Source organism: Dipteris shenzhenensis, chromosome 14 (genome assembly GCF_047967505.1).
Source record: "Dipteris shenzhenensis isolate YYH24624 ecotype China chromosome 14, Dip_SZ_1.0, whole genome shotgun sequence".
Classification (NCBI taxonomy): domain Eukaryota; kingdom Viridiplantae; phylum Streptophyta; class Polypodiopsida; order Gleicheniales; family Dipteridaceae; genus Dipteris; species Dipteris shenzhenensis.
The window spans coordinates 10,210,594-10,223,389 of NC_141609.1; the positions used below are offsets into that span (position 1 = coordinate 10,210,594).

The window sequence follows — 12,796 nt, forward strand, 5'->3', positions numbered from 1 at the left end:
GCTTTCACTATAATTCTTGACACTTTAGTGTCTTGAGCACACGAATATACATTGGAAACTATGGTGAAATATTTTATTTGAAACCTTCTCTGTCGTATTTAATTATCTTTTTAAGTTTTCAAAATACTTATTTAAGCCAAATACAATGCCTACGTGAGTACATGTTTTACGAGATCTATACGATCATTTATCACATCCCACAAATGCCTCCTACGTGGAATATTCACAAGTAATGATTAGTTGCTCATTAATTAAGAGCGCGATCATGCAAATATGCCATCTTACATGTGCTAGTAGTATAGACTAGGTTCCGTTCATCCCTTTGAGCTTAAAGGAAATTTAGCTCGTGGAACACATGCACAAGGTATACAGGTGCACCTAAGAGCACACCAACTTTTGGGGTGCATGACAAGGGGGCAACATGTGGCATGACGGTGACATTCTCAAGCTGAGGGTATATATTCGAGCCATGGAGAGAGTCAATGCACCATAAGCTAGAATTTTCTAAATTTAGGCGTGCCTATGTGACCAAGGGGGGGGTCAAACTAGCAATAACATACAAAGGCATGGATTTTTATATTTGCAAGTCTTAGGGTGAGTGGGTCCATCTAGACAAGTCAATAGACTTAATTCAATGTCAACTCCGTGGGTTGGCGTGCTTTTAAGGATAGGCCGCTTCCACTATGACATGTTCAACTCCTAAAGGGAGATGAATGGTGGATGATGAATGGTGGCATGTGTGAGCTTCCACGCCCAATTGCAATGAGGATCCTTTCTCGTTACTAAAAGTGACACGACAATCATGTAAGTATGCATGATCCAATTGTTGTGGTGCATTATCCGCACTTTTGGTCGACAAGCTAGCATGTTGCCTTTTTTTGTATTCATGGGTTGAGATTGAGTGGGCCCACTAGTGTTCATTACTTGCTTGTTCTTAGGGGGTGGGGTGGGGGGGGGAGTGTAATGCTTACATATGCAGTGCAACACTCATGCGACAAGTCAAGAGCTCCCAATGAGCCCTCCATGGCCTAAACCTTCAAACTATGTTTTGGCGGCTCATGCGGAATGGCACCCCCTTATATACTTAGTAAATGAGAACAAAGTTCACCAGAGAGGTCCTTTTTCTAGAGTAGAGAGAGAGCTTATAGAGGATCAGGGGGCCATGGAATTTCAGAATCCTAGGTACATAAATGAGGGATCCTGCCAGAGTATCACCTGAAAGGAAAGGCAAAGGATCCTAAGAGAGGCACACATAATGGGAAGAGCTACACTCAAACGAGTGGGAGAGCAAAGTGACAAGGGGCCACATGGAGGGTGGAGCTTGGAGGCACCTGAGGCAAGAATCCTGAGGGCTTAAAAATTGGCAGTGGTGGAAGAGGATCGGGGGTTGGGCAGAGGCAAAGGCGCACTTGGAAAAGTGTATAGTTGAGTGCCAAGTGGCCACTCACTACAAGGGAAAAAGGCTGAAAAAAGTGCACGCTAATTATAGGAAGGGGGCGGGGGACAAAGTAGCTGTTAAAAAGGAGTTTTAGGACGATTAATCGCAGATTAGTTACAAGTGGGACCCACGCGCCAGCGTAACAGGGATCGACAAGAGGCGTTTAGGACCCGTAATCGCGATTATTGATGGGTGGGGCCCACGTGCCAGCGTGGAGGATCACACGGGGCAGGAGGGGAGAAGGCTAAAGAAAGGGGATTGCATGCCGGAAATGAGGAGAGGGGGACACGTGTCGGGAGGGGAACTGCCAATTGGCTGGGGTGTCCGAAGGGGGAGGGGGGGGGAGGGGGAGGGGGTGACAGAAAATGTCAGGAAGAAGGGATTAGCATTAAATGCTGGAAGTCTCCGAGGGGGCGGACATATAGCAGTTATAGTTATTTATGTTATGCAGTCTGCTGTTGTAAGCCTATGGTATACACTCTAAAACAAGACCTCCATGAAGAGAAGACGACGACGACAAAGAAGAAGATAAGGCAAGTCACAAGAAAATAAAGATCGAAGAACTCTCCAAGCTTCCTCCCTTCCTCCTCCTCCTCCATCGCTCTCTGCAAGCTCAAGCTCATCACGCTCGAAATCAGAGTCTCTGCCTCCCCCCCCTCCCCCTCGATCCCAGCTCCCTTCACTCTTTTTCCTCGCCCGCCCCCCCACCCTCCCATGTCGCATTCTCTCGGGCCCTGCACTCCCTCATTTTGTATTCTCGCCTTGCGCGCCTCTAGACGCCTGCCTCCCTCCCTCATGCTGCTCCCGCTGTCGGTCGCCGCTTCCCCCCTTGATGGCGGACCTTGGAGTGGATTAGAGGCTCCCTGATGGCGGCGGCTGCTGCTGCTGGGGTTTGGATTTGGGACATGGGCTGGTGTACCTGTGCGTGACCCGGCCGTGCGTTACCCCCCCCCCCCCCCGCGAGTTATTGAGCTGCCCAAGAGTTTGATGCTTGACGCTGATGATTTGATGGCGCCGGGAGGGCGTGGGTACTGGGCTCGGGGCGAGGCGCGGCGGACGATGGGGGACTGCTGAGGCGAGGAAACTGTGGTGCAAGGCAAAGCGGTAGAGAAAAAGGGGGCAGAGTGCACGGGCAGGAGCTTCTCGTGACAGGCTGGTTGCTGTCGCACGCACACCCATCGGGACCGGGAGAGAGAGAGAGACAGGGGAGGGGGAAAAAATAGAGAGACTCATCAGAGAGAGAGAGAGAGAAGAGGCACCGGAGGCGGCGGTAGACCCGTGAGGCAACGGGATAACGGGAGAGAGAAAGTCGAAGAGGAGAGTCAGGTCCGGCCCCTCGGGGACCCATAATGAGAATCGGCCTTGGAAGGTGGGGGAGGTTGATGAAAGGGAAGGAGCGACAGCATATATTAGTCGCTGCTTAGCAAAAGCACGTTCAGCTTGATTGCAACAATCAGTACAGCATGTCGCTTATGAGGATAGAGCAAGCAGAAAGCAGATTTGCTTTGCACGAATGGAGCAAAACCTCTCTGATAGCTACCTAAGTACACGATTTGGCTAGCTTTGGATGCAACAATTGAAGAGGGAGCAAGCTAGGAGCAGAGAATTGGGAAATGTTCAATTGGGCAAGTAGAGTAATTGTGCTAGCAAACTCAGTACTTAGTACGGGTTTGGAAGAATTGGGCTAGAAAAGCAACCCATTATAACTTACAAGCCAAGCTAGCAGCAGATTGGAAGAATTGGGCTAGTAGCATTGGAGGAATTGGGCTAGAAAACCCAGCTACTACTACTAAACAAGCTGGCAGCAGAATGGAAGAATTGGGCTAGGAGACGGAGTGAAGCTGGAGCGAAATTGATCAGAAGAATTGGGCAAAGCGTTTGCTAGCAAGCTAGCAACAGATTGATTGCAAGAAATAATTGCAAGCAAGCTAGGAGAAGACTGAAGCTTCTGCAAGATATCCAAGCCGCCAAGGAGGAGGGCGATTGAACCAATTTGGGCAAAGCTACTAGATAATAAGGTGGCATAAGATCGAGTGCTGAATCGAGTGCTACTACTATTGAGTCGAGTGCTGCTGCTATTGGAGCAAGCACCATTTTTATAACTTACAAGAGCTCAGAGAGAGAGAGAGACAGAGAGAGAGAGACGACACAGACAGCAGTCGCACCAGTCGAGGTGCAAGAGACCCCACAGGCAGGCACTTCTGCTGACAGAATTGTCGCTATTTGCATCCTCTTGTGGCGTCGGCAGATCAAGGACCTCCCCCTCCATCGCCATGGCCAATTCTGTATGCTCCCTCTCCCTCTCTCTTCTTCTAAATTAGAAGGGATAGAACGAGAGTGTGTATGTGACGAGATCGATGTGTGTCTCTCTCTCTCTTCCCCAGGTGACATATCTCCCTTCCTCTCTATGTACTTTCGTCTATATACTCTCTCTCTCTCCCTCTCTGTCTCTCTCTATCTCCCGTCCTCTCTCTGTGTGCTCTGTTCTAGATACTCTGCCTCTCTCCCTCTCCCTCTTTCTCTCTCTTTCTGTCCCACTCCCTATGACCCACTTCCTTTTTCTCTCTTTCCCCACCCCCCCCTCTCTCTCTTTCTCTCTTCTTGGGCTTCCTCGTGTGCTTTCCCCCCCCCTCCCCCCAAAGGCTAAAACGTCTCCCCCCCCTTCCTGCCTCTCCTAGTGTTGTGACTGCTTGCCAAACCCACCTTTAGAACCTCTCCTTTCCCCTTCCCCCCCTCCTAAAAACCACGGTTTTGCTCCCCTTCCTTTCCTTCCCTCCCTCCCTCCCTCCCTCCCTCCCCTGCCTTGCTGCCTCCTCCCTCACCTTTCTACCCAATCATCTGCAGTCCGTGTCACCTCACATCACAATTTGTGCACGCATGCGCTTCGTTTGCTCTGTGCATTCCCCTCAGGAGTTCCCTCCTAGATCTCTCAATTATGCTCTCCCTTGCTAGATCCTGAAGGTGAGAGCACCTTCCTCTCAATTCTGGGTGCTTGGGCACTCGGTCTGCTGTAGAATTCTAGCTTCTGCCGCAGATCTGCAACCTTCGCTGTTTTGGAGTCGCCCCAGAATTGTTGCATTGCCTTTACCAGAGCCGCCCCTCTGGCTTCCTGACTTTGAGATCTGTAATTTTGAGCTGCAAGATACATTCGTGGAAAACAACCTTTCGGTTTTCCTCGGATCGGCCTGCAAATTTTAGTTTTGGTGGTCTTCTTTGTGATTAATTTGAGGTGTTCGTGTCTCTGTTGTTAATTGTAGAACCAGAATGGGCCTAGACGCTCTCAACGTGTCAAGGAAAAAGGCTGCAGCTTACATTTCGAAAAGACCCGTGAATTTGGTGTGGACGGACTAATTGGCCGCTTGGTAGCTGACTCCGATTCTTCAACCTGCATTGATGTCTCTCAATCTCCACCTAAGAAACCATCAGACAAGTTCTCCACGAAACACTCAGCCAAATGTAAATCGCTTTTAAAGGCGTCTCCTGGTAAATTGGCTGAGAGAAAGGGATTAGAAAATGATGGCGCAATCGATAAGTCAATTGAAAGAAGCTACGAAAATTTACCTCATTGGGGTAAGAAGAAACGGAGACACCTGCATCGTCCGTGTTCCACAAAGTTGAAAGAAACTAACAATGGGAGAATAAGGAGTGATGGACTTGAGCGTAGAGCAAATAAGGGAGTACGAAGTCAAAGACGCAGCCGAGTGAGACCAGCTTCTCTTGCTCAAAAGGGAGCGCAGCCCAAGATGACTGTACTTGAGCCAAAGGACCAAAGGGTGGACGCTTCCACGGGGATGAATGGTTTACATATATGGGACGATGCCTTCACAGGAAAGACCGCTGAAGTTCCTTTCTTGCAGTTACTGGAATTCGTACAAAACAGCCACGGACCTCAAGTGCAGGGATGGCCTTTGACGACCACCATAGAAAGCACAACTTTCGCTCATTCTGCTACTTATGACACTGAACCTGCCTCCCAAGAAGCTCAAGTTCAGAGATGGACTGTGAGAAAGGCAATAACAAGCCCAACTTCCTGTCATTGTGAAATCTGTGACACAGGATATCCCTGCCACGAAGATGAACACAGATGGACTTTGCCAGCTCCCATGAGCGGCCATCTTGAAACAGAAACTGCGTCCCTGGAAGATCAAATACAGGGATTGACCTTGACGAACCCCACAGAAAGCACAACTTTCAGTCATTCCTCTTCTCCTGCGGCAGATAATTGTCAGTGTGTCACCTTGAGTAGAGGTATGTTTGGGGGATCCCTTTCAAGCGTGCATGGGTACCAAGTAATACGATTGTCTCTCACGACTAATGTACTTACATAAAATTACACTTTCCGTGCTATTTAAGTGGAAATTATTAAGATTATTGCTTGGTCTTCTGATGAGCCATAACTTCTTTGTACTGTCATTTACCTTCGAGTCATGAAATGATTTTTTTGGTGGGCTGTTGCTTCTGGCAGACTTGGAAGTGCATCCGAATAATGCAATAGATGCTCTGCCAGCTGCATGTGGTGCTGGCGGTCAGATATCGGAAATTTTGAGAGTTGAGGTTCCTAATAAACGGCTGAGGCTGACTCATCTTCGTTCATGCATAAGGAAAAGGGAGACTCCTGAGGATGAATATGATGAGAACGAGGAGCTTGATCTTAACCAGCTTCCACCAACGAGAACAAAGAGAAAGAAGCATCGTCCTAAGGTAAAGCGAGAGAATGGACCTAGGAGGAAGAGAGGACGCCCGAGTAAGAAAGACAAAGATGCATGCCAAGAAAAGGGGCTGCAAGATTATCACGAACAATTGGTTTGTGAAAATGGGACTGTTGAAGAGCTTCAGGAAGGACACCAGTATTCCCAAACTTCATCAACTTCTGATAAGCATGAGCGTTCTCTTCAATTTGAGCCATGTCAAAAAGGTATCGCAGAGAAGCGTCCTTTCCATATTGGAAGTTCTAACTGTCGCATGTTCCATGACGAGAGCGCAATTCTGAGCAATGACCTGACACTTGCCAACAGAGTGATTTCCTTCAATAGAGAGGACGATGAGTTAAGCACATCTGCATGTTTACATCAAAATGGAATCCTAAGCTTCCCTTGCCATAGACATTTGGACACACAACAGGGTCAAATGAGATTCCATAATACACAATGGAAGTTCGGAACTCATCTCAACTATGATGATGATTGTCCTAATCAGCAAGGAGTAAACAAAGATCTGGTTTTACACAATTTCTTTGCCCCATCTCATCAGAGGGAAAGGGTGTCCACTGGTGCTTGGAATGAACCAATACATGGTAAGGAGCTCACCTTATATCAACCGATGCAAGGAAATGTGCACACCTCCTATGCACAGAGCCTGCAGACTCCTGAAGTTCCAGAGCCGTACTTGCCTCTGTCTCTGGTGCCAGCCAATACATCCTGTAAAGACTCAGCTCAACTTGCTCTGACGCACAGAAACTCTACAGAACTGAGTTTGACACAAGCAAACAGTACACCTGATCAGAACTTACAAATGGTCATTTATGGTAAAAAAGACATCATTTTATCCAAACAAACAAAACGGCCCAAAAAGCCACGGGCAAAAGTGCCAATCGATCCTGAAACTATCAGAGTGTGGGGTCTGCTAGAGAATGGAGCAATGCTACCAGAAGATGAAGATGTTGAAAGAGCAAAGGAATGGGAAAAGGAGAGGGCTGCCATGAAGATGCGCATCGATTCATTTATAGCTAAAATGCACATTGTCCAAGGTTTGTTACTTTTCCTTTTAAGGGTATGGTGTGACAGTGATTTGAACTTTGTGTGACCATGGTGGGTAGTGCATCTTCTCATAAGACGTCCATGCAGCCGACTCACAATGATAACGCCATTAACCTAGACATTCTTTGCTGCTTTAGGACTTGCTGTCAGGGGTAGTGGCTCTGTAATGGAATTTCTACAGATTTCCAAGTTTGGAGCTCTTTCCCAGCTCATTGCTAAGGATGCAAAGCCAGCGCCTTTATATTCCACTACTGCTTGTGACTGTAACAGAGCTAGTGCCATGTTTTCATTTCTATTCATAATTGTGAGCACCAGCTATAGAGGTTTCTAATGGAGTTTCTAGAAATTTCAAAACTTCTCTCTCTTCCCCTGCTTATGGGGACGATACAACACTCACAGCTATATATTCCACTAGTGCTTGTGACCTAAGAGAGCTAGTGTGATGTTTTCATTTCTTTTCATAATGATGTGACCAGCTCCTATATATAAGAGCATCTGAACAAAAAGAAATAAAGATTTGAATTAAAGCATGTGGGGTGCGCAGGTAATCGGCGGTTTTCTCCATGGAAAGGGTCAATTGTGGATTCTGTGGTGGGTGCTTTTCTGACTCAAAATGTCTCAGATCATTTGTCAAGGTAAGCAAAGATGCTTATCTTGCATATTTGAAACCTGCTGAAGCTATCCTATCGCCACACTAAACATGCAGACAGGATATCCTAAATTTAGTAGGATTTTTCCGAATTTCAGAATAATTTTAGGGTCCTTAGAAGAATGGTAGCCTGTAAATGTACTCGTTTTCCCAATGTGGGAAGGCAATTTGGAAGTAGATGGGCACAACAATACAACAATTCTAGCATACGCTAATGTGTGAAGTGGTATACAAGAAGTTTGTACAGTGAGAATACATGGTTTGAGGATGTGTTTGTGAAGTAACTTTTTGTCTAATCATGTTTTGCAGCTCTGCATTTATGTCTGTTGCAGCACGCTTCCCTCCTGATCGAAGGAAGGATGCAGCTAGTGCAAGTGCAGCTGAAACATATGAAAGCCCTTGTGAGCCACGACGTGATTCTGAAGGTCAGCCATTGGTGTTGGAAAGCATTTCATCTGCTTCTCAAGAAGAGCAGCTTTCATGTGCTTCACAAGAAGAGAAACTTTCATCTGTCTTACCTGAAGAGCAGCTCTCATCTATCCCACCAGAAGATCGAATTTTATCTATCTCACCGGCAGAGCAGCCTCCATCTGGATCACCAGGAGAGCAACTCTCATCGGTCTCACCAACAGAAGAGCAACCCCCATTCTTCTCAACAGAAGAGCAAATTCCAGACAAGGGGGATTTCAATGCCAAACATCATCATCAGGATGATGAAAGCACAAATGCTGAAATTGGTCACTGTAATTTTAGTGGTTCCTGTGAACATGGCCATGATGAGAAACGGTCAAACTCACTTTCTTTCAATGGTGAGAGAAACTGTAGCACAGCTAACGAACCTTATCAGAATAGGGGACTGAACTCCCCGGCTTCGGACGATGAGAGGAACTCCAGTAATGGTAGTGAAGATGGCCTTGGTGGTGATACTGCCATAAGGAAACAAGCCTGGGAGGGTCCTGGCCACCGAACTACAGTGTATGCAAGGCAGAGTGTTTGCAGGAAGCTGAACTTTGAGATTAACACTGTTGGTGGGAATCAAGGGAATCAAATGTCTCAAGGCTTTGAATCTGGTGAACAGTCTATTTCTGCTGAGGACTGTGGTGTAGAACTAGGAATAGATGTTTGTAGGGCTCAAGCATCATCCAACACTATTCAGGACGGACAGGATGCTTGCAGTATGCAGAATTTTGGGACTGATGTTGTTGGTAGGAATGAAGGACAGCAGATGCTTCCAGCTTTTGGATCTGGCCAGCATGCATGTTCTGTACTTAGTGATCAAGCATCATCTGACAGTGTTCAGGATGGACAGGATTTTTCCCGGAAGAGGAATTCGGGAACTGAAGCTGTTAGTGGAAATGACATAATTAGTGATCAACAAAGTGAGTCTGGAACTGCAATAGTGCCTTCCAGTATTCTTCAGAGTGGACAAGACTTATCATGTCAACTGAAAACTGTTCAGGAAAGCAGCCAAGAGTTGAATCTCCAAGTCAAAACTTTCCAGGATACAGTGCTGCCGCTTCTTGTCTCAAAGACAAGTAAGAAAAGACGTTTCTCTGTCAGCAGCGTGAGTGGAATAGAAAGAGCCCAATTGGAGGCAAATCAGAAGGGACGGAAAAAAAACCATCATCGAGATTGGGAATACGTGAGAAAGCAGGTAATGGGGATTTCCAGCAACAAGGAAGGGGATTCAGGCAGAGAACAAGGAGGAATCCATAATGAGCAGGATTCAGTGGACTGGCATGCTGTGCGACGTGCTGGTCTAGGAGAGCTAGCAAATACCATTAAGGAACGTGGAATGCACCATGTTCTGAGTGGAAGAATTCAGGTGATTCTCATCCTTTCCCTCCAAATTATTTGATGATCCAAACATCTTCAGGCATTAAATAGGATCCTCAAAAACTTATCTGTAATGTTCTTAACTGCTTTTAATAATTGTACGCCTTTAAATACTGGCTCTTTTCCAATATCAAGCGTTTGATGTGAATGTGTACCAGGTCTGTAAAGGTTATGAACAGCTTATGTATCTGTGTAGTCATGACCACGTCGTATTTGTTTTTTTCCCCAGGTTATCTTATTTTCATTAATGCCAGATCCTTGACAATTCTTTTATTGATTTGCATCAAACAATGCAACCCTATTATGTCTTCTGGAAAAGTATAAGTGTTTTCTTAATGCTTATCAACTTTTGTAGAGGTGCTTGATTGTAAAGTTGTAAGAGGGATGAATCAACAGAATTGACTGCGTAGATTTGAAAGGACAGATTAAAAACGTTAATGCAGGAAGAGATCATGTAGATTGGAAGGATATCAGCGGAAAGAGCTCATCAACATCAGCTGAGTTTCTCCACTTCTTCCTAAAAATCGTTCGACAAACAGGCTGCTGCTCTTTCCTTGGAAATCTGCAAATTGCCATCTTCATAGACAAGAGCTAGGGCCTCCTACATGAAATCAAAATCTGTTTGCATCTTCTGGACCTGTCAAACTGAAATGGGAATCATCTTGCTAATATTTGGACTACCCTTCCCAATAAATACTCCTGATTCAAATCTAAATTTGCTATGGATTCCGAAACTTTGCAATTCAATGTGTGGGATTGTTTTTCATTTCAAGTCCTCAGATATGGTGATGCTTGGATTTCCTTGACTTCATGGGGATGATTGTGGATCTCTTCTCTTGGGATTAATTTCCCATGATTGACATTTAATTTCCCATGATCGCTACGTTCATGTAATGGACTATTTTGGAAATCAGATGGAAAGGTGGTCCCTCTAGCCCTCTTACGTGAGTACAAGGACTGTTTTGCCTAGTAGTACACTGATATGAAAGGTGTACCTCCTGAGGTGGTGTCCCACACAATTCCATTCAAAGAAGGGGCCCAGCCAAGGCAACAACGTTCATACCCCATGAACCCAAAGTACTCCTCTATTGTCAAAGAAGAGCTTCAAAAGCTGATTGATGCTGGATTCATTTACGAAATTGAGCACACCACAATCTATTTTGTGCACCGTGTATTTTTTTCACTGTGGGGAATCCCCTCATTCTAGGGGACGTTTGTATTTATTTGTTTTTGAATTTTTTTTTTTTCTTGCAAGAAAGAGACTTCTATTAAGTATTGTGTTTTTGAAATTGATTGTGTTAAAGTCGTGAATCAATTGTAATCTTTTAGGTTAGTGTTTAAAGTGATCAAGTATGCAGAGGCATTTGACACGCTTAAACTTGCATAGCAATCAAGTTAGACCAAAAGGAAGAGGAAGCCAAAAAGCTAGAAGAGATGAAGCAACAGATGGAGATCTGGGCTAAGGAAATTATATAGTGATTAGAGGGCTGAGGTCATCAGAAAAGAGGGGGATGGGACTTGCACCTTTTTTAGGACAAATGCAGTCGTGCTTTCAAAGACATGAATGCTAAATGTGAGTGGGGCTACAATTGCTACTTCACACCTCCAACACCCTCTTCTTTTGTCTCAAGGACTTTGGGGTTGGGCAAGACAGGCTACCCTTAAAAAGAAAGCAATGACAAGCCACATCAGCGGCATCATAGCTGCCAATAGGATGTGGCATCATAGCTGCCAATAGGCACATCCACAGCATGCCATGTGGGCAGCAAATGAGGCTGCCACATGGCTCTTCTTAAGGGTTGAGGAACTAAGGGTTTAGAGGGAGCATAGGAGTGGGAGAGGAAGAAGATGTAAGAGCATGGGGGGAAAGGAGAGAGAGAAGAAGGAGGGAGGAGGAGGGGGGAGGAGGAGAGGGAGATTCATGGTTGCAAGGTTGGAGGAGAGGGGAGGAGTTATGCCCTACTTTGGCGCTGATCGTGGGTTCTACATTGGTGGGTAATGTCTGAAAAAAGACTTTCAAAAGGGCTGACAGAGGTTACAGCAGCCCAGCATATAGGCTGGCAAATGGGGCTTCATAGACCTTAAGGGCTGGCAGGTCGGCCTGCCTACTGACACTGACCAGCCAGTGTCAGATCAGCCAGAGGAAGAGAGGCGAGCCAGTCACCTCTTAGGGCTCATCCATTGCCTATATAAATGCCCTCGGGGGGGAAGGGGGGGATTTAAAAGTCATGCCAGCAGCTCTTTGGCTGGTGTAGAGCACATTCTGAAGTCTACCTCACAGCAGCAACAAGAGTATGTCTGAGCGCATCAAATCCTTTGGTCTCCCTCTGCCACCGTCCACTGATGCCATATACGAGGTCAACACCAACCAAGGAAGAGTGCTCCATCCTGATGTCGTCGTGCCAAAGTCCCTTGAGTCTATGGAGGTATGTGGCCATTTGAAAGGCTGTGTCAAGTTGTAAGGGAGGTATGTGAACATTTGAAAGGTTGTGAAGATCATAACGTTGGTTTTCCTAAGGTTGAGATCATGTGTCTCATAGAAAGTCTGAAGTGTTCCCAAACATCGCTAGATACCCTTAGTGATGGAGGAGAGTAAGGACATGTCACATACATATAGGAGAACCGAGACCAAGGATCCAGATAAGGTTGAGCCTACCCTGCCTCTAGTCTTGCGATGAATGACTGAAGGTCATCAATGTAGAGCCCAAACAAGGTCGGTGATAAAGGGCAACCTTGTATGACCCCAATCGTGCTCATGATCTCCTTTGTCCACCCAGTCACCATCTGAACCTTGCTTGATACTCCCTCGTAGTGTCATGACTATCTAAATGATCTCCCAATTGTACCCTAAGTCCTATAGATGCTTAGGTATTGAGCTTGTGGAATTGCCTCAAAAGCCTTGTAGAAACTAGAACCAGGTTTGACGCAAAAGAAACCAAAATGGTCTCCAAGACAAAAATACATCGTGCGTAGCAGAGAATCATGAGAGAACTAGGTCTTCTCCTATAGATCACAATAAAATATGAAACACCTAAATATATGTCTCTGCAAAATACTCCATGCATGAGATGAATATGCTCATCCTCTCTCTGGTTGGGACCAACAAACAAGAACTTG

General features: G+C 46.0%; 1 protein-coding gene across 1 annotated transcript in view; it reads left to right on the forward strand.

Annotated features, from left to right (window-relative positions):
- The first annotated feature begins 2,487 nt into the window (after positions 1-2,487).
- The window catches only part of LOC147894177 (protein ROS1A-like), a 99,065-nt gene continuing 88,756 nt past the window's right edge, over positions 2,488-12,796 (forward strand). Inside the window, exons 1-5 of the mRNA XM_087384380.1 lie at positions 2,488-3,723; positions 4,696-5,686; positions 5,904-7,184; positions 7,739-7,829; positions 8,153-9,668. Of these exons, the coding sequence (XP_087240506.1) occupies positions 3,712-3,723; positions 4,696-5,686; positions 5,904-7,184; positions 7,739-7,829; positions 8,153-9,668 (3,891 nt within the window). The 5' untranslated portion in view covers positions 2,488-3,711. The remainder of the gene's footprint in view (positions 3,724-4,695; positions 5,687-5,903; positions 7,185-7,738; positions 7,830-8,152; positions 9,669-12,796) is intronic.